The sequence below is a fragment of the Oncorhynchus tshawytscha genome, linkage group LG21, assembly GCF_018296145.1.
Source record: "Oncorhynchus tshawytscha isolate Ot180627B linkage group LG21, Otsh_v2.0, whole genome shotgun sequence".
Classification (NCBI taxonomy): domain Eukaryota; kingdom Metazoa; phylum Chordata; class Actinopteri; order Salmoniformes; family Salmonidae; genus Oncorhynchus; species Oncorhynchus tshawytscha.
Window position 1 is genome coordinate 20,325,164 of NC_056449.1, and position 24,898 is coordinate 20,350,061.

At 46.2% G+C, this 24,898-nt stretch overlaps 2 protein-coding genes across 6 annotated transcripts; one reads left to right on the forward strand and one right to left on the reverse strand.

Annotated features, from left to right (window-relative positions):
- Positions 1 to 12,836: 12,836 nt before the first annotated feature.
- LOC112221089 (transcriptional regulator Kaiso) lies at positions 12,837 to 16,847 on the reverse strand. The gene is made up of 2 exons (XM_024383192.2): positions 16,710 to 16,847; positions 12,837 to 15,988 (listed from the first exon to the last, which is right to left on the reverse strand). The coding sequence occupies exon 2, from the start codon at positions 15,984 to 15,986 to the stop codon at positions 14,076 to 14,078; it is 1,911 nt and encodes a 636-aa protein (XP_024238960.1). The 5' UTR covers positions 15,987 to 15,988; positions 16,710 to 16,847; the 3' UTR covers positions 12,837 to 14,075.
- Positions 16,848 to 17,320: 473 nt separating this feature from the next.
- Positions 17,321 to 22,504, forward strand: LOC112221091 (NF-kappa-B-activating protein). 5 transcript variants are annotated; one of them, XM_042303195.1, is made up of 7 exons: positions 17,355 to 17,490; positions 20,368 to 20,448; positions 20,569 to 20,633; positions 21,030 to 21,057; positions 21,166 to 21,354; positions 21,931 to 22,075; positions 22,185 to 22,504. In XM_042303195.1, the coding sequence occupies exons 2-6, from the start codon at positions 20,438 to 20,440 to the stop codon at positions 21,950 to 21,952; spliced, it is 315 nt and encodes a 104-aa protein (XP_042159129.1). In that variant the 5' UTR covers positions 17,355 to 17,490; positions 20,368 to 20,437; the 3' UTR covers positions 21,953 to 22,075; positions 22,185 to 22,504. The 5 variants fall into 5 exon arrangements, with proteins under 5 accessions (XP_042159126.1, XP_042159127.1, XP_042159129.1 ...); XM_042303191.1 differs by having other exon boundaries at positions 20,368 to 20,434; XM_024383193.2 differs by having other exon boundaries at positions 20,368 to 20,434; positions 21,949 to 22,075.
- Positions 22,505 to 24,898: the final 2,394 nt, after the last annotated feature.

Sequence of the window (24,898 nt, forward strand, 5' to 3'; positions counted from 1 at the left end):
ACATAAATTATCACTCCGAACGTTATGTAATGTATTTTATAAATTGCAAAGGGACTGGCTAAACACGAACCTATTCTGTTTCTTTCTAGGTGTGATATAACAGGCTTTTACACTTGAATAAAGCAAAAAACAGTGTTGTGTGTTGTATCTTAATCACAATATGCATAGACCTCAAAGTAAAGAGCAGCGTCTTGAGATCATCTATTAAAGTAATCAGCTTTGTTTTTGCATAATTTTTTTGAACAACACTTTCTCAACAGCTGAAGATGTACTTCTGCTGACTGGAGTGGATTGATTGTCTCGCCATTAAAAATATTTTTTGTGAAAAAATGCATGTACGGTGTTACTTTCCATAGACAACGTACACTGATTATAGAAAACATTAGGAACACCTTCCTAATATTGAGTTGCACCCGCTTTTGCCCCCAGAACAGCCTCAATTTGTCGGGGCATGGTCTATACAAGGTGTCGAAAGCGTTCCACAGGGATGCTGGCCCATGTTGACTCCAATGTTTCCCACAGTAGTGTCAAGTTGCCTGGATTTCCTTTAGATGGTAGACCATTCTTGATACACACGGGAAACTGTTGAGCATGAAATCCCCAGCAGCATTGCAGTTCTTGACACGAACAGGGGAGCCTGGCACCGACTACTATACCATGTTCAAAGGCACTTAAATATTTTGTATTGACAATTCACCCTTTGAATGGCACAATCCATGTCTCAATTGCCTCAAGGCTTAAAAATCCTTTTTGAACCCGTCTCCTACCCTTCTACACTGATTTAGTGGATTTAACAAGTGACATCAATAAGGGGTCATAGATTTCACCTGGATTCACCTGGTCAGTCTGTCATGGAAAGAGCAGACGTTCCTGATGTGTTGTGTCACGCCCTGGTCAAAGTATTTTGTGTTTATCTTTATGTATTTGGTCAGGCCAGGGTGTGGCATGGGGTTTTTGTAATTGTGGTGTGTTTGTCTTGGGGTTTTGGTGGTGGTATTGGGATTGTAGCTTAGTGGGTTGTCTAGCAAAGTCTATGGCTGTCTGGAGTGGTTCTCAATCAGAGGCAGATGCTTATCGTTGTCTCTGATTGGGAACCATATTTAGGCAGCCATATTCTTTGAGTTTGTCGTGGGTGATTGTCCTTAGTGTCTTACTTGTACTCTCTGTTAGTTTGCACTAGATAGGCTGTTTTCGGTTTTCATTACGTTTATTGTTTTGTAGTGTTTAGTGTTTAGTCGTGTTTACGTTTTGTTTAATAAATATGGATCGCAATCGACACGCTGCAGTTTGGTCCGACTCTCCTTCATCACCACTAGAAAACCGTTACAGAATCACCCACCACCAACGGACCAAGCAGCGTGTTAACAGGCAGGAACCACAGGCAACAGAGGCAGCAGCAGCAGGAGCAGCAGCAGCTGCAGTGGGAGAGGCTGCACCACCTGGAGAAATGGACATGGGAGGAAGAACTGGACGGTAAAGGACCCTGGGCTCAGCCTGGAGAATATCGCCGCCCCAAGGAAGAACTGGAGGCGGCGAAAGCTGAGAGGCGCAGATATGAGGAGGCAGCACGGCGTAGCGGATGGAAGCCTGAGAATCAGCCCCAAAAATTTCTTGGGGGGCTCAGGGAGAGTGTGGCAGAGTCAGGAGTCAGACCTGAGCCAACTCTCCCTGTTTATCGTGAGGAGCCAAGGAGGAGACCAGAACCAGAGACTGTGAAGGAGTTAATGGGGAAATTGGAGGAGAGAGAAATGAGGGAGTTGCTGTGTTGGTGCTTTTTGCATGGAATTCGCCCGACGGAACGTGTTGGGGATTTGATGGCACCTGGGTTAGCGCTCCATACTCGTCCTGAGGTGCGTGTTAGTCGGCTGGTGAAGTTGGTGCCAGCCTCACGCACCAGGCCTCCTGTGCACATCCCTAGCCTTGCACATCCTGTGCCAACACTGCTCTCAAGATCTCCAGTACGCCTTCACGGTCTAGCCCATCCTGTGCTACCTCCACACTCCAGTCCTCCGGTAGCAGCTCCCCGCTCCAGGCTTCCTGTGCGTGTCCTCGATCCAGTACCACCAGTTCCAGCACCATGCACCAGGCCTTCAGTGTGCCTTGCCTGTTCAGCGCAGCCAGCGCTTTTCTCCTCTCCTGCGCTGCTGGAGTCTCCCGCCTGTTTAGCGCAGCCAGAGCCTTTCTCCTCTACAGCGCTGCCGGATCCTCCCGCCTGTTCAGCGCAGCCAGAGCCTTCCTCCTCTACAGCGCTGCCGGAGCCTCCCGCCTGTTTAGCGCAGCCAGAGCCTTTCTCCTCTCCTACGCTGCCGGAGTCTCCCGCCTGTTCAGCGCAGCCAGAGCTGCCAGCCTGCATGGAGAAGCCAGAGCTGCCAGCCTGCATGGAGCAGCCAGAGCTGTCAGTCCGCATAGAGCAGCCAGAGCTGTCAGTCCGCATAGAGCAGCCAGAGATGTCAGTCTGCATGGAGCAGCCAGAGATGTCAGTCTGCATGGAGCAGCCAGAGATGTCAGTCTGCATGGAGCAGCCAGAGCTGTCAGTCTGCATGGAGCAGCCAGAGCTGCCAGTCTGCAGAGCTGAGCAGCCAGAGCTGTCAGTCTGCATGGAGCAGCCAGAGCTGCCAGTCTGCATGAAGCAGCCAGTCTGCATGGAGCAGCCAGAGCTGTCAGTCTGCATGGAGCAGCCAGAGCTGCCAGTCTGCATGGAGCAGCCAGAGCTGCCAGTCTGCATGAAGCAGCCAGAGCTGTCAGTCTGCATGGAGCAGCCAGAGCTGCCAGTCTGCATGGAGCTGCCAGTCTGCAAGGAGCAGCCAGAGCTGTCAGTCTACATGAAGCAGCCCGAGCTGCCAGTCTGCATGAAGCAGCCAGTCTACATGGAGCAGCCAGAGCTGCCAGTCTGCATGAAGCAGCCAGAGCTGTCAGTCTGCATGGAACAGTCAGAGCTGTCAGTCTGCATGGAGCAGCCAGAGCTGTCAGTCTACATGAAGCAGCCCGAGCTGCCAGTCTGCATGAAGCAGCCAGTCTACATGGAGCAGCCAGAGCTGCCAGTCTGCATGAAGCAGCCAGAGCTGTCAGTCTGCATGGAACAGTCAGAGCTGTCAGTCTGCATGGAGCAGCCAGAGCTGTCAGTCTACATGAAGCAGCCCGAGCTGCCAGTCTGCATGAAGCAGCCAGTCTACATGGAGCAGCCAGAGCTGTCAGTCATGGAGCAGCCAGAGCTGTCAGTCTACATGAAGCAGCCCGAGCTGCCAGTCTGCATGAAGCAGCCAGTCTACATGGAGCAGCCAGAGATGTCAGTCTGCATGGAGCAGCCAGTCTGCATGGAGCAGCCAGTCTGCATGGAGCTGCCAGTCTGCATGGAGCTGCCAGTCTGCATGGAGCTGCCAGTCTGCAAGGAGCTGTCAGTCTGCACGGAGCTGTCAGTCTGCACGGAGCTGCCAGTCTGTAAGGAGCTGCCAGTCTGCAAGGAGCTGCCAGTCAGCACGGAGCCGCCAGAGCGGTCAGTCTGTAAGAAGCCGCCAGAGCTGTCAGCCTATATGGAGCAGCTAGTGCCCCCAGTCTGCCCAGCGTCGCCAGTCTGCCCAGCGCCGTCAGTCTGCCCAGCATCGCCAGTCTGCCCAGCGTCGCCAGTCTGCCCAGCGCCGTCAGTCTGCCCAGCATCGCCAGTCTGCCCAGCATCGCCAGTCTGCCCAGCGTCGTCAGTCTGCCCAGCGTCGTCAGTCTGCCCAGCGTCGTCAGTCTGCCCAGCGTCGTCAGTCTGCCCAGCACCGCCAGTATGCCCAGCGCCGCCAGTCTGCCCAGCGCCGCCAGTCTGCCCAGCATCGCCAGTCTGCCCAGCGCCGCCAGTCTGCCCAGCGCCGCCAGTCTGCCCAGCGCCGCCAGATCTGCCAGTCAACCAGACTCTTCCAGATCTGCCAGTCAACCAGACTCTTCCAGATCTGCCAGTCAGCCAGGATCTGCCAGTCAGCCAGGATCTGCCAGTCAGCCAGGATCTGCTGAAACCACCAGCCAGCCAGGAGCTGGTAGATCTATCTACCTGCCTGAGCTTCCTCTCACTCCTGAGCTTCCTCTACTCCTGAGCTTTCTCTCACTCCTGAGCTTTCTCTCACTCCTGAGCTTTCTCTCACTCCTGAGCTTTCTCTCACTCCTGAGCTTTCTCTCACTCCCGAGCTTCCCCTCAGTCCCGAGCTGCCTCGGTCCCGAGCTGTCCTTCAGTCCCGATCTGCTCCTCAGTCCAGTGGGGTTCTGGGTGGGGACTACTAGGCCATGGTCGGCGGCGAGGGTGGACTATCCAGGGACGAAGGGAGAGGGGACTAAGACATTAAAGGAGTGGGGTCCACGTCCCGCGCCGGAGCCGCCACCATGGACAGACGCCCACCCGGACCCTCCCTATTGTTTTGAGGTGCGTTCGGGAGTCCGCACCTTAGGGGGGTTCTGTCACGCCCTGGTCAAAGTATTTTGTGTTTATCTTTATGTATTTGGTCAGGCCAGGGTGTGGCATGGGGTTTTTGTAATTGTGGTGTGTTTGTCTTGGGGTTTTGGTGGTGGTATTGGGATTGTAGCTTAGTGGGTTGTCTAGCAAAGTCTATGGCTGTCTGGAGTGGTTCTCAATCAGAGGCAGATGCTTATCGTTGTCTCTGATTGGGAACCATATTTAGGCAGCCATATTCTTTGAGTTTGTCGTGGGTGATTGTCCTTAGTGTCTTACTTGTACTCTCTGTTAGTTTGCACTAGATAGGCTGTTTTCGGTTTTCATTACGTTTATTGTTTTGTAGTGTTTAGTGTTTAGTCGTGTTTACGTTTTGTTTAATAAATATGGATCGCAATCGACACGCTGCAGTTTGGTCCGACTCTCCTTCATCACCACTAGAAAACCGTTACAGTTGTACAGTCAGTGTATACTATCAGTATAGGGTAAATAAAGTCAACAAACATCATGCGGTGTTGAATACACAACTCACAAGGAGCATTTGATTTTCGTTTCTTTAAATAAAATAATCAACTGGGGTTGAGGGAATGCCAATGGAGGGGCCTTCATTAATATGAGAGTTAGGGCAACAACCAACAATATTTACCTTCCTTCATTACTATGGGAGTTAGGAGAACTACCAGATGTATCCTCTTCCATTACTATGGGTGTTAGAACAACTACCAGATTAATCCTCCTTCATTACTACGGTAGTCAGGACAACTACCAGATGTATCCTCCTTCAGTACTATGGGAGTTAGGACAACTACCAGATCTATCTTCATTAGTTTCTTTGGGAGTTAGGACTACTACCAGATTCATTCTCCTTCAGTACTATGGGAGTTAGGACCACTGTCATGTTTTTGGCTATGCCGGATTAAGTGATATGACATGCTATTCTATAAAATCATTTCTCCGTAATTAACATTACCTGATTGAGCTAATCAATGTAAATGTAATTAACAAGAGAGTTGTGGAACCACAAAAGAACATTTATAGAACTGTTATCTTCCGAATAAACTCTTAAAGACCTAGTAATATTTTACATCAATAGCAGTCAATATTAATCGTCACCTTATTTAGTCTCATCTGAAAGTTGTAAATTCTTGGTTATCTTCACGAACCCTGGCTAACTGGTTGAATCAGCAATACAAAATGTAATTATTTATTTACTAAATACCTAACTAATCACACAGAATTACACATACACATAATTAATCATAACTTGATTACAAATTACGTCCTAGCGGGCAGAACAGATATGACAGCTTGTTACTATGGGAGTCAGGACAACTACCGGATTCCTTTTCCTCCGTTCCTATGGGAGTTAGGACACCTACCAGAAATGTCCTCCTTCTTTACTAAGGAAGTCAGGAAACCTACCAGATTCATCGTCCTTCATTACTATGGGTGTCAGGAGAACTACCAGATTTATCCTCCTTCATTACTATGGGAGTTAGGACATCTACCAGACTAATTTTCCTCCATTACTTTTGGAGTGAAGACAACTACCAGATGTATACTCCTTCATTACTAAGGGAGTTAGGACAACTACCAGATTCATCCTCCACCATTACCATGTGATTCAGGACAAGTACCAGATGTATCCTCCTTCATTACTATGGGAATAAGGACAACTACAAGATTCATTCTCCTCCATTAGTTTGGAAGTTAGGACAACTATAAAAAAATTCCTCCTTTGTTACTACGGGAGTGAGGAAAACTAACAGATTCATCCTCCTCCATTACTATGGGAGTAAGGACAAATACAAGATGTATCCTCCTTCATTACTATGGGAGATAGGACAACTTCTAGATTTGTCCATCCTTCATAACTACGAGAGTCAGGACAACTTCCAGAATGAATCTCCTTCATTTCTATGGGAGTCAGGACCACTACCAGAAGCATCCTCCTTCATTACTATGGGAATTAGGACAACTACCAGATTAATTTTCCTCCATTACTATGGGAGTTAGGACACCTACCAGATTTATCCTTCTTTGTTACTACGGGAGTCAGGAAAACTTCCAGATTCGTCCTCCTTCATTACTATGGGAGTCAGGAAAACTACCTGATTTATCCTCCTTCATTACTATGGGAGTCAGGAAAACTACCTGATTTATCCTCCTTCATTACTATGGGAGTCAGGACAACTAGCAGATTCATTCTTCTCCATTACTATGGGAGTTAAGACAACTACCAGATTATTTATCCTCCTTCATTACTGAGGGAGTTAGGACAACTACCAGATGTTTTCTCCGTCATCACCATGGGATTCAGGACAACTACGGGATGTATCCTCCTTCATTTCTACGGGAGTCAGGACAACTTCCAGATTAATTATCCTCCATTACTATGGGAGTTGGGACAACTACCAGATTTATCCTCCTTAATTACTACGGGAGTCAGGACCACTACCAGATTTATCCTCCTTCATTACTATGGGAATCAGGACAACTACCAGATTCATTATCCTCCATTACTAGGGGAGTTAGGACAACTACCAGATGTATCCTCCTTCATTACGAAGTGAGTCAGGAAAACTACCAGATTCCTCGTCCCTCATTACCATGGGAGTCAGGACAACTACCCAATATATCCTCCTTCATTACTACGGGAGTCAGGAAAACGACCAGATTCATAGACCTACATTACCATGGGAGTCAGGACAACTACCTGAAATATCCTCCTTCGTTACTACGGGAGTTGGGACAACTACCAGATTTATCCTTTTTCATTACTACAGGAGTCAGGACAACTACCAGATGTATCCTCCTTCATTACTATGGGAGTCAGGACAACTACCAGATTCATCCTCCTCCATTACTATGGGAGTTAGGACAAATACCAGATGTATCCTCCTTCATTACTATGGGAGTCAGGACAACTAGCAGATGTATCTTGTTTCATTACTACGGGAGTCAGGACCACTACCAGATGCATCCTCCTTCATTACTATGGGAGTCAGGAAAACCACCAGAATCCCGCACCCACGAAGGAATGGAGTCAGCAGGAGCAACAGCCAACCCTCTCCCATCGATGGAGGAAAGGGTTCGACATCATACCACCGTTCTTCATCGGATCGGAACGGCTATGGATCAGGTGATGGAGAGAATGGACCGATGGGAGAGAAGTGGTCTCCTCTCTCCACCTTCGGCTCCCCCAGCTCAGGACTCCCCATCTCCCGACTTCAGCACCCTCCGTCTTATGCTCCCGAGGGTTTATGATGGAGCGGCGGCGGGGTGCCAGGGGTTCTTACTCCAGCTGGAACTGTACCTGGCCACCGTCAGACCCACTCCCTCGGGAGCGGAGAGGGTGAGTGTCCTCATCTCCTGCCTCACGGGTCGTGCTCTGGAGTGGGCGAACGCAGTCTGGAATGGCCCAGACTCAGCGAAGGAGAGGGTCCTGTCCAGATGTTCCACCAGCGCCCCAGCACCTCCAATCCCGTTCCCGATGGAGTTGGGATCCGACTGGGCTGTGCCGTTCGGAGAGGGTCCTGTGGTTCCACCACCCAGTACCGGAGGAGGAGGCTTCCTGCACCAGCTGTGGTCAGAGAGGACACACGGCCGATCGGTGCTGGGGGGGTCCGTCTGGGAGTCGAGATGGCAGGCGGAACACTTCTCGTTCACCCCAGGTGAGTCAGCACCAAACTCACCCAGAACCTCCTGTTGGTCATATGTTTGTCTTGATTTTTTAGTCGATTCAGGCGCAGCTAGTCGATTCAGGCACAGCTGGGAACTTTATGGATCGCGGACTCGCTATTAAATTAGGTGTTCCGCTTGTGCCGATAGATTCTCCCTTTCCCGTGCACCTAGATAGCCGACCATTAGGGTCAGGGGTGGTCGGGGAGACCACGGTTCCACTGGACATGGTAACGCAGGGGAATCATAGGGAGCGTATCAGTCTCTATATTATTGATTCACCTGCGTTTCCAGTGGTGCTAGGGATTCCCTGGCTGGCCCGGCACAATCCTAAAATTTCGTGGAGACAGGGGGTTCTCCAGGGGTGGTCAGAGGAGTGTTCTGGAAGGTTCTGGGAGTTTCCATCGGTACAACGTCGGTGGAGAGTCCAGACCAGGTTCCCACGGTGTGCATTCCCCCTGAGTATGCCGATTTGGCAATCGCTTTCAGTAAAAAGAAGGCGACTAAATTACCATCACATCGACCGGGAAGGGATTGTGCGATAGGTAAACGCTGCGCTTCCCAAGAGTCACGTGTACCCATTGTCCCAAGAGGAGACGTTGGCTATGGAGACATATATCACAGAGTCTCTGGGACAGGGGTACATTCGGTCCTCCATCTCACCCGTCTCCTCGAGTTTCTTTTTTGTGAAGAAAAAGGAGGGAGGTTTGCGTCCATGTATTGATTATAGAGGTCTAAATGCCATCACAGTGGGGTTCAGCTACCCACTACCTCTCGTTGCTACGGCAGTGGAATCATTTCAGGGAGCGCAGTTCTTCACAAAATTGGATCTCAGGAGCGTGTATAGCCTGGTGCGTATTCGGAAGGGAGACGAGTGGAAAACCGCATTTAGTACCACATCGGGCCACTATGAGTACTGCGTCATGCCGTATGGGTTAAAGAATGCTGCAGCCGTTTTCCAATCCTTTGTAGACGAGATTCTCAGGGACCTGCACGGGCAGGGAGTGGTTGTTTATATCGATGACATTCTGATCTACTCAGCCACTCACGCCACGCATGTGTCTCTGGTACGCAAGGTGCTTGGTAGACTGCTGGAGCATGACCTATACGTCAAGGCTGAGAAGTGTGTGTTCTCCAAACAAGCCGTCTCCTTTCTGGGTTATCGCATTTCCACCTTGGGGGTGGAGATGGAGGGTGACCGCAGTAAGGCCGTGCGTAATTGGCCGACTCCGACCACGGTAAAAGAGGTGCAGCGGTTTTTGTGTTTTGCCAAGTACTACTGGAGGTTTATCCGGTTTATCCAGAGGTCAGGGCTCTGAAGGTGTGGAGACACTGGCTTGAGGGGGCTAAGCACCCCTTTCTCATCTGGACTGACCACCAAAATCTGGAGTATATTCGGGCAGCTAGGAGACTGAACCCACGTCAGGCAAGGTGGGCCATATTTTTCACCCGATTCCGGTTCACGTTATCGTATAGACCGGGCTCCCAGAACGTGAAGGCGGACGCACTGTCCCGCCTTTACGACACAGAGGATAGGTCCACCGAACCTACTCCCATCCTTCCCGCCTCAAGGCTGATAGCACGAGTGGTATGGGAGGTGGACTCGGACATCGAGCGGGCGTTACAGGCTGAACCTGTGCCTCCTCAGTGTCCGGCGGGGCGGAAGTACGTGCCGCTTGGTGTTCGGGACCAACTGATTCGGTGGGCTCACGTCCTACCCTCCTCGGGTCACCCTGGGGTGAGGAGGACAGTGGGGAGCCTTCGGGGGAGGTATTGGTGGCCTACCTTGGCTAGGGACGTTAAGGTTTATGTCTCCTCCTGTTCGGTATGCGCCCAGAGTAAGGCTCCTAGGCACCTTCCTAGAGGGAAGTTACAACCGCTCCCCGTTCCACAGTGGCCATGGTCACATCTATACGTAGATTTTCTGACCGATCTTCCCCCGTCTCAGGGGAACACCACAGTTCTGGTGATTGTGGATCGGTTCTCTAAGTCCTGCCGTCTCCTCCCGTTGCCCGGTATCCCTACAGCCCTACAGACTGCGGAGGCATTATTCACCCACGTCTTCCGGCACTACGGGGTGCCTGAGGACATCGTTTCTGATCGGGGCCCCCAGTTCACGTCCCGAGTATGGAGGGCGTTCATGGAGCGTCTGGGGGTCTCGGTCAGCCTGACCTCCGGTTATCACCCCAAGAGTAATGGGCAGGTGGAGAGAGTAAACCAGGAGGTGGGTAGGTTTCTGCGGTCGTATTGCCAGGACCGGCCAGGGGAGTGGGCGAGATACATCCCCTGGGCCGAAATGGCCCAGAACTCACTACGCCACTCCTCTACTAATGTGTCCCCCTTTCAGTGTGTGTTGGGGTACCAGCCGTTCCTGGCACCGTGGCATCCGAGCCAGACTGATGTCCTGCGGTGGAGGAATGGGTGCAGCTCTCCAAAGAGACCTGGAGGGCCGTCCAGGAATCCCTTCAACAAGCTAGTGGACGGCAGAAAAGGAGTGCTGACCGCCATTGCAGTGAAGCCCCCGTGTTTGTACCGGGGGACAGGGTCTGGCTCTCGACCCGAAACCTGCCCCTCCGCTTGCCCTGCCGGAAGCTTGGGCCGCAGTGTGTAGGGCCTTTCAAAGTCCTGAGGAGAATAAACGAGGTGTGTTATCGATTACAACTCCCTTCCTATTATCGTATTAACCCCTCGTTTCATGTGTCTCTCATCAGGCCGGTGGTAGCTGGTCCCCTACAGGACGGTGAGGTGCCGGAGGTCCCTCCTCCCCCTCTGGACATCGAGGGGTCCCCGGCGTATACGATACGGGCCATTCTGGACTCGAGATGCCGGGTGAGGGTCCTGCAGTACCTCGTGGACTGGGAGGGGTACGGTCCGGAGGAGAGGTGCTGGGTACCGGTGGGGGACATTTTGGATCCGTCAATGTTGAGGGATTTCCATCGCCTCCATCCGGATCACCCTGCGCCTCGTCCTCCGGGTCGACCTCGAGGCTGGTGTCGGCGCACTGCGGGAGCCGGCGTCAAGGGGGGTACTGTCACAACTCCGACCGAAGGTGGCTCCCCTTCCCGTTCGGGTGGCGCTCGGCGGTCGTCGTCGCCGGCCTACTAGCTGCCACTGATTCATTCCTCCCCCTCCTTATGTGTTTATTGAGTATACCTGTTTTGAGTTGGGTATAATTAGTGAGGCTTTATTAGTCAGCCGGCCCGCCTGGTTCTTTGTGCGGTATTAATTATTGTGACCTTCTGTTTTGTAGTAGAGGAACGTGTTTGTTCCAAGTCGTGTATTTTGGTTGTGAGCACCCTGTGTTATGTTTGGTGCATTAAAAAGCACAGCATCGCACTCTCTGTTTCCTGCGTCTGACTCCACACCCACGACACCCGGAACGTTACAGGGAGTCAGGAAAAACAGCAGATTCATTTTATTTTATTTATTTTGCTCCATTACTATGGGAGCTAAGACAACTACAAGATTTATCCTCCTTCATTACTATGGGAGTCAGGAAAAACACCAGATTCATCCTCCTTCATAACTACGAGAGTCAGGACAACTTCCAGAATTATCCTCCTTCATTTCTATGGGAGTTAAGAGAGCTACCAGAAGATTTATCCTTCTTCGTTTCTGTGGGAGTTAGGACAACTACCAGATTTATCCTCCATCATCACCATGGGAATCAGGACAACTACCAGATGTATCCTCCATTACTATGGGATTCAGGACAACTACCAGATGTATCCTCCTTCATTTCTACGGGAGTCATGACAACTACCAGATTCATCGTCCTCCATTACTATGGGAGTTGGGACAACTACCAGATTTATCCTCCTTCATTTCTATGAGAATCAGGACAACTACCAGATTCATTCTCCTCCATTACTACGGAAGTCAGGACAACCTCCAGATTCATTCTTCTACATTACTATGGGAGTTAAGACAACTACCAGATGATTTATCCTCCTTCGTTACTGAGGGAGTTAGGACAACTACCAGATTCATCCTCCGTCATCACCATGGGATTTAGGACAACTACCAGATGTATCCTCCATTACTATGGGGGTCAGGACAACTACCAGATGTATCCTCCATTACTATGGGTGTCAGGACAACTACCAGATGTATCCTCCATTAATATGGGAGTCAGGACAACTACCAGATGTATCCTCCATTACTATGGGGGTCAGGACAACTACCAGATGTATCCTCCATTACTATGGGAGTCAGGACAACTCCCAGATGTATCCTCCTTCATTTCTACAGGAGTCAGGACAACTACCAGATTCATCATCCTCCATTACTATGGGAGTCAGAACAACTACCAGATTTATCCTCTTTCATTACTATGGGAGTCAGGACCACTACCAGATGTATCCTCCTTCATTACTATGGTAGCTGGGACAACAACCAGATTAATTATCCTCCATTACTATGGGAGTAAGGACAACTACCAGATTTAACCTCCTCCATTACTATGGGAGTTAGGACAACTACCAGATTTGTCCTCCTTCATTACTATGGGAATCAGGACAACAACCAGATTCATCCTCCTCCAATATAATGGGAGTCAGGAAAACTACCAGAATTATCTTCTTTCATTACTATGGGAGTTAGAACAACTACCAGATGTCTCCTCCTTCATTACTATGGGAGTCAGGACAACAACCAGAATTATCCTTCTTCATACAAAAAGGACAGCCATCTCAAGCTAAAGATTTCTTCCCTTCTGTGAAATGAGACACACTTTGGTTTTATTTACTTTATTAACAGTTGTTCAGCACTAAGACCTAATAAATACATTATTTAAACAGAACATTTTAAAATTAAAAAGGTGTTTAGCACAATTATGTAGAAGACACCACTGTTAATTTTGTAATTTTTGCTTTAAACCATAAAAGCTGGAAGTGCCCTTATTGAAGGACATACTGAAGCAGTATAAAATGTCAAGTTAGCTCTACAGTCCAACTCTATTCAACTACATACTGACAAGACAAGACTGGGAAGAAAAAGGAACATGATTCCAATGAGTTACATGAGTACTATGATACACTACATAGGCTAACTTTATACATACAGAGTAGCAGGCAGCTTCGTCCTTGACAGAACATGACTTTTAGAAAGACTGCAAAATATATGGCCAGCATATGAAAGGAAAAAAAAAAGGTCCCAACAAAAGAGTAGACCATGTAAGGTAAGTCATGATCAAACCATTTGCAAGGACTTCAATATTTAATGGACATAATTAAATCTTAAATTATAGGTTTGTGCAACCAATTCAACTACTAAATAATTATTGCAACTGCGTTTCCCTTCAACATTGGGCAGAAGTGTTATAATCAACCATTAATTACAAGCACAGCAAAACCAGTCATTTGTGCTCAATTGCCTCTTCATTTGTGGCACAAAAATAATCCAATAGAAATTTGAACAATCCAGATTTTAATCAACACATATGGTATTTGAAGCAATGTATCCCATCAATGAGCTGGTATCTGAATCCCTGTGTGCAGAAAGAGCATCAGTTTCAGTATCAATTAATTCCATCCATATCCCACATCCTGATCCAATCTCTGTGGTTTGAAAATAAACTGTACATTATCTTCTCAAAGGCATAACATACTTTGCCTCTATAAAAAAAAATTCATAAAATAAAAATGTACTAACAATAAATACATTTATATGACTAGATTGAGGGTCCTTCTGTTGAACAGCATGAGCACTCCAAAGTTCTTGGAAATATTTACTATTAAAAAGCGTCAGTAGAAATACAATGAGACAATAGACAGTTCAATGACGAGCATGATAAGAACAAAAAAGTCATACTACACTCCAGATGGGTTAGCTAGTGCACATAGGAACTTCCTACAAAACAACTGTTGAACATTTGAAAAAGACAACATGGATGATATTTGACATGGACCCAGGAAACAGAATTCGAGAAGGGGACCCCACTGACAAGGCACAGATCGGTGAGCCACCCTGCTCAGTAGGTCTCTGGTATAACAAACTCAAACTCAGACGAGCCTGGGGGAGGTTGGATGGGGTGGCTCCCTGGTCGGTGGGCGTGCGCAGCTGGTCGAGGCTGTGCCTCAGGCGCCACAAATATGTCATCCCAGTTTAACATCTTGCCCTGGGTGGACTGTAACGGTAGTGGGTTGGGCTGCCCCCTTCCAGGGTTAATGTGCTGGACGCTCCCATCCTCTTGGATAATAGGGACCCCTCCTGGATCTGAACCGTCCGTCTCATATGAGTAGGTCTTGAACTGCACCGTTTTGCAAGGGAGCAGGCGGTACAAGTTGTTGTCGGTGTCGTCCTTCTGTTTCCTCCCAGACGGGTCTTGGTTGTGGGCCTGTTTGCAGTGAGTTGACAGTAGCTGGTAGTTGATTAACATCTCGTTGCACAGCAGGCACTGGTACCTCCGCTCACCTGTGTGGTGGATCTCGTGTTTCGTCCGGTACTCAGCCAGGGCGAAGACCTTGTCACAGTAGTGGCATGGGTACTTCTTCTCCCAAGAGTGGGTGTTAAAGTGGCGCCGGAGGCTCGTCAGGCACACGTAGGGACGCTTACAGACCACGCACACAAAGAAGGTCTTCCCGTCCATGATGAGCTCGTAGTGATCTTCCTGCTCGCTTTTGGCCTTCTTCTTGCTCGAAGCACCCTGTGGCAGTTGAGAGGTGTTGAAAGGTTGAAGAGGTGTGGCCATCAGAGACCTCTTTGCCCCTCTACTGTTTTTAGAATCTCCCTCCCCGGGATCGTCCTTCATGGGGACAATGTCATATGTGTTCTCCCCGATATTGGCATACACCTTGCAGCCTGGAGAAAGTGAGCCGAGCTCTGAGGCCTTATCTAGTGTGATTGTCTTTTTTGCAGCTGCAGCCGCTTGGGGAATGCTAATGCCTGCCTCATTGATGAATCCGCCTGGTGACGTCACATCCGAGAGCTTGATTTTTAAGTTGCCCTTTCGAGCTAGTGTGACCTGCTTCTTATGGATCCCTATTATCTCTGGGGTTTCTGAGGGCAGGGAGGTGCTGTGGAGTTTGGGGATGAAAGTGCCAATTCTAGCCGGCGTTGTGGATGTGCTGTAAGACGAGGCTACAGCAGGTGAAGATGGAATATTGGAGCTGGTGTCAGGGGACACCATAGGGATGTTCAGAGGACTGTGGTCTCGCAGGGTCTGAGAGGAGCTGTTAAGGTGCGGGGCTGCTTTGACCGTTTTCTCTTGGTCCTTTGTCAAAGCAGGGGGTCTGGCCTCTCCCGGTTGCTTTGTCACAGAGTCTTCCTCTGTTTCGGGTGCATCCAAATCAATAATTTCAGAGGGCTTGCATTTTTTGATGGCGTCCGTTTTGGACACAAACATAATGTCATCGTCTGAGTCCTGATCCGTACTTCGGTCAGTCTGGTTGAACTCCTCTGCAGACAGTGAAAAGGACTCGGTGATAATGGGCATCGTTGGCTCTGTACTGTTTTTGTCCACAGAGCTCACCTCATTGTTTTCCGTGTCTTTGGACAGGCCAGGTAGGCCCTTGACTTGTGAGAGCGGTACGCCTAGATTCGCAATGAACTTCACCCCCAACATCTGCCCAGCATTGATAAGCTCCTTGAGCATGTCAGAGCGAACGCGGACAATCTTGGAACTGTAAATGTAATTCAGGATTTCCTCAAAGATTTCCGCCTTTATGAAATTCAACTCAATCACCTGTCCAGCCACTGAGAAAAGTTGGTGGAAATAAGTACTCGACGCCGACAATATGTTTTTGTGTGCTCTAAATTTACGGTCCTGTATAATTATGGTGACGTCGCAGAACAATCCGTTATTTCGTTGTCTATTCATCGACTTCAGCACCGTTCCTGAATATCGGGTGTCAGTTGCAGAGATCAGCTTTAGGCCCGACATCCCTGTGGGGTGAAGACAAGAGCAACGAATAAATGCATTCACTTGACAGTCTATTATATCAATATACAAAAATGTCCTCCATCCCAGGTCTTACAGTTCCTTTACTGCCCTATTAGCTGTAAATTGCAAATCACCTTTGACTTCTTGTTGGATGACCTCATCATGCATTCATAGTAGCTCATTGTTTTAAAGGCAGAGGGAGTCAGCAAGCTACCCATTATGCTGGCTGTTGGGGTGAATAAAATAGTTGGCAAACTAGCTACATTGCTAGCTAGCTAACGAGCTAAAGCCATAATTGATCAATAAAAGTCAAGGTCTGTACAAATATTGTTGGGGGAGGAGAGAGCGAAAACCAATATCATTGTTTGTAACTTGCCATCTAGCTAACGTTAGCTAGTTAGCCTAACACCATTCACAAATAGAAGGCCGGTCTACACAATAGTCTTGCATGCCAATCACATCTAATGTATTTTTCAAATAAAAAGCTATTATGGTAGTGATTTAAGGTAGCCTTGTACAATGTATTATTTTACATTAGGGAAATACGGCTTCATATTGATTGATTATATGAAGAGGATCTAGTTTAGCTAGCTATTAACATAGGATGTTCCCTTCCTGGTTCGCGGCCTTTTGGTGAGAGTTGATCTTCCATCATTACAAAATTATTATATGGGGCCAATATACGATGTTGGTTTCTACAAGTAGCTAACATTTGGTATTTACCTGCAACGCCAAGCCGTATGATTGATGTTCTTTCCAAACGAAGTATCGGTAGATGGTTGTAGACAACAAAACGTCAATCTCCTTGTTACCGTCGGTGTGACCTACTGCTAGTTCATGCATGGCCAACAGGAGTCGCAACAACTCTGTGTCAAAATAGTTCCATGTAGCGAGAGCTACACATTTGCTGCAGTTCAAACGTTTGAAACTAGATATGCTCAATGGCATTATTTGAGATAATTAATGCAGACCACAATTATAATTTTTTAAGCCAGCGACATTGCTTAAGCGACTGCTAAAAGTCAGTTCCAGTCTAATGTACTATGCGGAACATAGAGCATCGTGCTGCATTGTTTCAAGAGGGATCTGTTTACACTCGCACCCCATCATGTACTGTTTCTGAAGCTCGTATATAAACAACGCAGAATGACCGAAACAGCAGATTAGGTAGTCATTCCTGTTTATTCTTTACCAAGCTCTCCAATTTAGGGTGTTAGCATAAAAAACGCTAGCTACGCCTCTGTCCGATCAAGAACAGAGAAGCCCCAGAAGACGACGGAACCGATCTGGCAGCGGCAGTCGATCTCGCGACTCCAGTCCAAGTCTTTGGTCCCATGCTCAAGGCCCCCCAAAATGAAGAAGAGCATAAACCTCCTCGAATATTCGAGATAGAGAGAAATGACAAAGGGTTTCGTAAGGAAAACCCCCGCGAGAGGTACAGCAATCAGCGAAGTGGCGGCAGGAATGATGATCAACGCCAGAGACAAAACGCCTTCATCTCGGGGTAAATGTAGTTCGCTTGCGCAAGTTAATTAGTTACCACCTGGTCTCACAGCTGTGTTTATACGCACAGCCAGCTAGATAGCATTGTCTGACTCACACAATCTAACGACAAAATTGTTTCAGGGGTTTGTGAAGTCACTTGATCCCCTACATACTCAACTTTCGGGGGAGGTTCTCTTCTGCACTGTTCAACCAATCCAGTAAATGTGGAGGAGGAGTTAATTAATCTATAAGGCTTATTGGGGTGTGGTATATGGCCAATATACCATGGCTCGGGGCTGTTCTTATGTGCAGCGCAGAGTTCCTGGATTTTGGCCTTAACCACAAACCCTTGAGGTGCCTTATTGCTATTCTAAACTGGTTGCCAATGTAATTAGATCAGTAAAAATACATGTTTTGTCATACCTGTGGTATACGGTCTGATATACCACGGCTGTCAGCCAATCAGCATCTCCTGATTACATGCCGTTACTTTTAGATTACTTTCCCCTTAAGAGGCATTAGACAAAGACACAAATGTATGTTACCAATTGAAGAAAATCTGTTTCAGGATAAATCAATGTTAAAGTTTACATAGCTGGCCATATATGTGTGTTAAATTTTACTTTATGGGTTGGTTATGTAGGCTTCTTCTCACCCATCTCAAAAGAAATGTTGTGCTCATGGAATGGCATGCTTTGAGCACTACTGAATAGCGCTATTTACATGTGAAAAATGAATGCCATATGCAGCATTTGCTGTAGGCCTATTGTTTAAATGTTTTGTTGGTGACACTTTGATATCTTGACAATCCACTTTTTTGGTAAAAAGCTGAGGGATGGGCCTGGAGAAATGTAACCACTCAGATTAATAGACAGAGCTATGGATGCAAGGACTGACCATCCATGATATCAAGTTGTTTTAACATGATTGTTTTAACCATGTTATAAGGATATACAGTGGTTGTTTACATTTACAATGTTTACAAACATTGGAGAAAAACAAGCTTATATTTTGGGTTCTCATGGAGTGTCACAGTTGAACTAAGCTCATGAGGCATTTATAAGCTATATTCTTCAAGAATCAATGGATATACAGTACGAGTCAAACATTTGGACAAACCTACTCATTCAAGGGTTTATCTTAATTTTTTAAACTATTTTCTACATTGTAGAAAAGTAGTGAAGACATCAAAACTATGAAATAACACATATGGAATCATGTAGTAACCAAAGAAGTGTTAAACAAATCAAAATATATTTTATATTTGAGATTCTTCAAATATCCACCCTTTGCCTTGATGATAGCTTTGCACACTCTTGGAATTCTCTCAACCTGCTTCACCTGGAATGCTTTTCCAACAGCCTTGAAGGAGTTCCCACATATGCTAAGCACTTGCTTTTCCTTCACTCTGCGGTCCAACTCATCCCAAACCATCTCAATTGGGTTAAGGTCGGGTGATTGTGGAGGCCAGGTCATCTGTTGCAGCACTCCATCACTCTCCTTCTCGGTCAAATAGCCATAACACAACCTGAAGGTGTGTTGGGTCATTGTCCTGTTGAAAAACAAATGATAGTCCCACTAAGCGCAAACCAGATGGGATGGCGTATCGCTGCAGAATGCTGTAGTATTTCACTTTTTTATTTAACCTTTATTTAACTAGGCAAGTCAGTTAGGAACAAATTTTTATTTACAATGACGGCCTACCAAAAGGTTAAAAAAAACCTGCGAGGATGGGGGCTGGGATTAAAATAAATAAAAAAACATATAAATATAGGACAAAACACACATCAGGACAAGAGAGACAACACAACACTACATAAAGAGAGACCTAAGACAACAACATTCCAAACCATCTCAATTGGGTTGAGGTCGGGTGATTTGTGGAGGCCAGGTAATCTGATGCAGCACTCCATCACTCTCCTAGTAGCCATGCTGGTTAAGTGTGCCTTGAATCCTAAATAAATCACTGACAGTGTCACCAGCAAAGCTCCATCACACCTCCTCCATGCTTCACGGTGGGAACCACACATGCGCAGATCATCAGTTCACCTACTCTGCGTCTCACAAAGACACAACGGTTGGAACCAAAAATCTCAAATTTGGACTCATCAGACCAAAGGACAGATCTCCACCGGTCTAATGTCCATTGCTCGTGTCTCTTCTTTATTATTGGTGTCCTTTAGTAGTGGTTTCGTCTCCTCTGAAGTGTTGATGTCGAGATGTGTCTGTTGAACTCTGTGAAGCATTTATTTGGGCTGCAATCTGAGGTGCAGTTAAGTCTAATTAACTTATCCTCTGCAGCAGAGGTAACTCTGGGTCTTCCATTCCTGTGGCGGACCTCATAAGAGCGCTTGATATTTTTTGCGACTACACTTGAAGAAATTTTCCGGTTTGACTGACCTTCGTGTCTTAAAGTGTCATTTCTCTTTGCTTATTTGAGCTGTTCTTGCCATAATATGGACATGGTCTTTTACCAAATATAAAATATGTTAATGATTTGTTTAACACTTTTTTGGTTACTACATGATTCCATATGTGTTATTTCATAGTTTTGATGTCTTCACTACAATTCTACACTCCCAAGTCCCACCTTCAGCAGACAAGTTTCAAATTCTCGCAGAAGTTTCTAGCCAAAAGCATGGAAGATCTAGCTGGACTGAACCGAATCCCTTCCTCCCCACTCAACTCTTGCTGCACGACAAATGTCATACATTTTGGGTACCAGGCGTGTCAGTATAGCCTTGGCAGAGGCAAGCTCAGGACTAAGTGGATTCCAGGCTATTGGAACTTGTACATCCTGTGTCTCTAGCCTAGGACCATAATTGGTCATCACTCAATTGGTCACAAGGTTTAATGTATTTCTTGTATATTTCTAATTATATGAATTTCATTCCAGGCGGTTACAATAGAGGGAAAGAATTGGTGAACTTGGATGACCTGAGGTCTGGGGCTATTCACCAAGAGTAATGGTGCCAGAGTAACTTATTCTTATGCATCTTATTGAACTAATCAAGTACAAGATTATGAAGAGTTGGGCTATACACACCAACTATCAAATGATCTAAATTTAGATAATTTTGTGACCTTTTCCAATAAGCTCTGATGATCATTCACCAGTTGAAGAGTATGTGGAAAACAGAGGCTCAGATTCAAGCTCATCGGGTGAGTGTGCTGAATTAGCTACTGTAGTAGTCTTTATAATAATTTTTCTATGAAAGTCTGCCCTGAGTTAGCCTATATCTGACTGAATGACATGCATCGACTAGTCAAGAACAAAGTGGAAACTGGGCATTCTATATTATGTAGTAAGTCAAATGTATGTTCTGATTACACCCTTGAATTGGGGAGAGATCAAGACAAGTGCAGTCTAATTCATAGATGATAAGAAGAAGAAAAAGAAGAAATCCAAAAGGAAGAACAAGAAACACTCCGATGACAGCAAGGAAGAGTCGGACTCTGGTGTTGAGAAATGTTTCACCTTGAAAAAGGTTCAATTCAATTATAAAGGCTGCTTGTCTGGCTAAGTTTATTTCACCCTCTAATGTTGTTTTATTTCAGATGAGGAAGTGAAAAGGAAGAGCAAAAAGTAAATGAATCTACATTCTACCTCTAGTCAACCGTCCATAACATAAATACATGACATACCTATACACTACAGCATTTTCCTTAACCGTGTTTTGTCTTCTCTTCACAGGTCAAAGAAGTTCAAGAAGAAGAAGACTATGAAGAACCGCAAGCAGTCAGCGAGCGACTCCAGCAGAGACGGGTCAGAGGAGGAGGACACCAACGGGGATCTGTGGGTGGAGAGGACCTGCATTGACAAACACATGGTGGGCCCAGAGGCCCCACTCACCCACCTGTCCCAGGACGATAAGCCTCTCGAGTAAGTATGCATAGAGTAATCTTTCTTACATTTAATAATCTACCTTGTGCTGTGGCTGGGGTTATGCAATAGCAAAGTTATGGAAACATTTTGAAATTCCTCTCAGATGTTGTTATGAAATTATAATAACTTTATTACCACGTTTTATTATAACTTTAGAGATGTTAATAGCTTACTATTGTAAACATTATAAGGGATACCCCACACTGTCTACAACTCTTGACAGTAGTTAATCACATTGTAATTATGTGGCATTAAGTAGAAAACAAAGCCAGGGTCATATTTGTTAGTGCACACTGTAGCAAAATGTTTTGCACTTTAATAGAATGGTTTGCGATTGAAAACAAAAACCAGCATTTCTTATTGGACACATTCAGGTAGCCCAGTTTATTTCTTAGTGACTATGACCCAAGCGCCTTAATTTTAGTGTGCTACTAGGTACATACAACTTGCTTACATAGTTTGTAATGACATTACCACACTATATTCAGCTTTTAAAATGCAGCTCTTTTTTTTATTATCAATGAATGTCTGATTTATTGATTTACATCATTTTTCTCTTTCCCCCTAATTTTGGTCATGCCCTGCTGCCAGGTGAGGGTGCCGCTATGGCAGAATATGTGAAAGCAAGCAAGCGTATCCCAAGAAGAGGTGAAATCGGGTTGACTAGTGACGAAATCGCAACCTTTGAGATGTCTGGCTTCGTGATGAGTGGTAGCAGGTACATTACTACTCTTCTGTTTTCATTTGGACATTTCCAATATTTCATCATATTTTACACATTTGGTCGACTGCTTTATAACGCTCATTGGAATTTTGTAATCCTCCAGACATCGTCGTATGGAGGCTGTGCGTCTGAGAAAGGAAAACCAGATCGACAGTGTGGATGAAAAGAGAGCCTTGGCATCATTCAACCAGGAGGAAAGAGGGAGAGCAAAATCCTCTCCAGCTTCAGAGAAATGGTGTACAGGAAAACTAAAGGCAAAGAGGACAAATTAGCCTTTTTGCTTCAGATAACTTTTTCTCCCAGCATTATCTTTCGTTGTGTTTTTTTTCTCATCGTTTCGTGATTTGAGAATGTTTTTATTTCCTCTTTGTATTGGGAATTAGGCTTATATTACTTATATTTTAAAACCTCTCTGACACAGTGGACTATTTTGTTTATTTAGAAAGTAGTCAATTGAATATTGGAAAGTGCTTGTTTGTCACAAAGCAAACGTATTCAAAGACGAGCACAATACTGGACCATGCAGATGTATGGTGTATAGATTTGGAGACCCATCCGGAGAGCCATTTTGTATTGGGCTATTACAATATTGTGCATCTGTAACAGTATAACTTTAGACCGTCCCCTCGCCCATACCCGAGCGTGAACCAGGGACCCTCTGCACACATCAACAACAGTCACCCACGAAGCATCGTTACCCATCGCTCCACAAAAGCCACTTAGTGTACAAAACATTAGGAACACCTGCTCTTTTCATGACATAGACTGATCAGGTGAAGGCTATGATCACTTATTGATGTCACTTGTTAATTCCACTTCAATCAGTGTGTAGAGGAAGAGACCGGTTAAAGAAGGATTTTTAAGCCTTGAGACAATTGAGTTATGGAATGTGTATGTGTGCCATTCAGAGGGTGCATGGGCAAGACAAAAGATTGCTGTGCCTTTGAACGGGGAATGGTAGTAGGTGCCAACCGCACTGGTTTTCGTGTCAAGAACTGCAACGCTGATGGGTTTTTCACACTCAACAGTGTATCAACACCCGTTGAATATGGCCGCCACCCAACGGACATCCAGCCAACTTGACACAACTGTGGGAGGCATTGGAGTCAACATGGGCCAGCATCCCTGTGGTACGCTTTCAACACCTTGTAGAGTCCATGCCCCGACGAATTGAGGCTGTTCTGGGGGCAAATAGGGGCGCAACTCAAAATGAGTAAGGTGTTCCTAATGTTTTGTACACTCATTGTAAATCAAATCCAATCCATCCCAGAACCTTCTACCTATGTAACGTTTAACGTAGGAAACGTGTATGTAATATCACATATTCAGAATTACTAAATCATTTAAAAATAGTGGGGCTTTATGCAATAGGTCAATTTAGTTGATGTTTAAAATTAGGTTGGATCTTTCTCTGGGAAATGTATTAAATACTGAACAAAAATATAAATGCAAAATGCAACAATTTCAACAGTTTTACTGAGTTACTGTTCATATAAGGATATTGAAATAAACTAATATAGGTGGGCATAGACCCACCCACTTGGGAGCCAGGCCCACCCAATCAGACAAAAGGGCTTTATTACAGACAGAAATACTCCTCAGTTTCATCAGCTGTCTGGCTGGCTGGTCTGACGATCCTGCAGGTGAAGAAGCCGGATGTGGAAGGCCTGGGCTGGCATGGTTACACATGGTCTGCGGTTGTAAGGCCGGTTGGACGTATTGCCAAATTCTCTAAAATGACGTTGTAGGTCAATACAAATATTCTGTCTAGACTGGAAGAATTGTAATTCTTTGGCACGATGTGCTTGTGCAGCCTTATGTCCTTGAAATTCAATACCACCAGTCTCTTATGTACAGAGATGGCACAATGCTGAGTGTATGGTCAATTTGTAGATCAGTGAGTCTGTGGAGCAGGTTACTTAGGGTGAGTTTGTAAATGGAATCTGGAGTGCAAGATTGCAACTCAGAGTGCGCTCGTAAATTCAGAGTGTTGTCAGATTGTCTGTTATTCAGAGCGTTTCACTCTGAGCGTTCAGAGTGTGCACTGGACGCTCTGGTGGAGGAGTAGGGTTGAGCCGAGCGTTCTGACCTCACAACAGCAGTCAAGCATCCAAGCTGTCTAGCTAGATAGCTACTTCCAGTCAAATTAGAGAAAATCTCACTGACGAGTTGACTACCCCTAGCAGAGCTGGTTAAGTTGTATTTATGTTATCCAGAGCACTGGTGACTGTAACGGTACTGCTGGCAACAATTTAATGCCGACGTTTACTGACGCCAGCCATATTCAACGGGTGTTGAGCGTTTGTAAATTCATCAGTTATTCTGTGCTCTAGCACACTCAAAAGCGCTCTGAAATCAGAGTAGATAGCCAGAGTGAATTTATGAACGCATCCTCAGGCCAATCCTTGAATGCAATGATAGGCTGTGTTCCAGGCCATCGTTGATGCAGTCATGTTACACATATTTTCAGATATCATTATGCTCTGAAATTACTAAATGTGATTCGTTTCAAGTGTTTAACATCTCAGGAACCACACGATATATGTGCAGCATGACTGCAGTAAAGACGACCTGGTACGTGCCCAGTCAAGCAACTAGGGTCATCTAGAACCATACATCTGCATACATCAGACAGACATAACATGTTATGAATATCAGTCACAGGAGGTTGGTGGCACCTTAGTTGAAGCTTGTGGTAATGGCTGGAGTGGAATGGTATCAAATTCATGGTTTGCATGTGTTTGATGCCATTCGCTCCAGCCATTATTATTAGCTGTTCTCCCCTGATATCAGTGAATATGAGCAATTCCTTAGGAG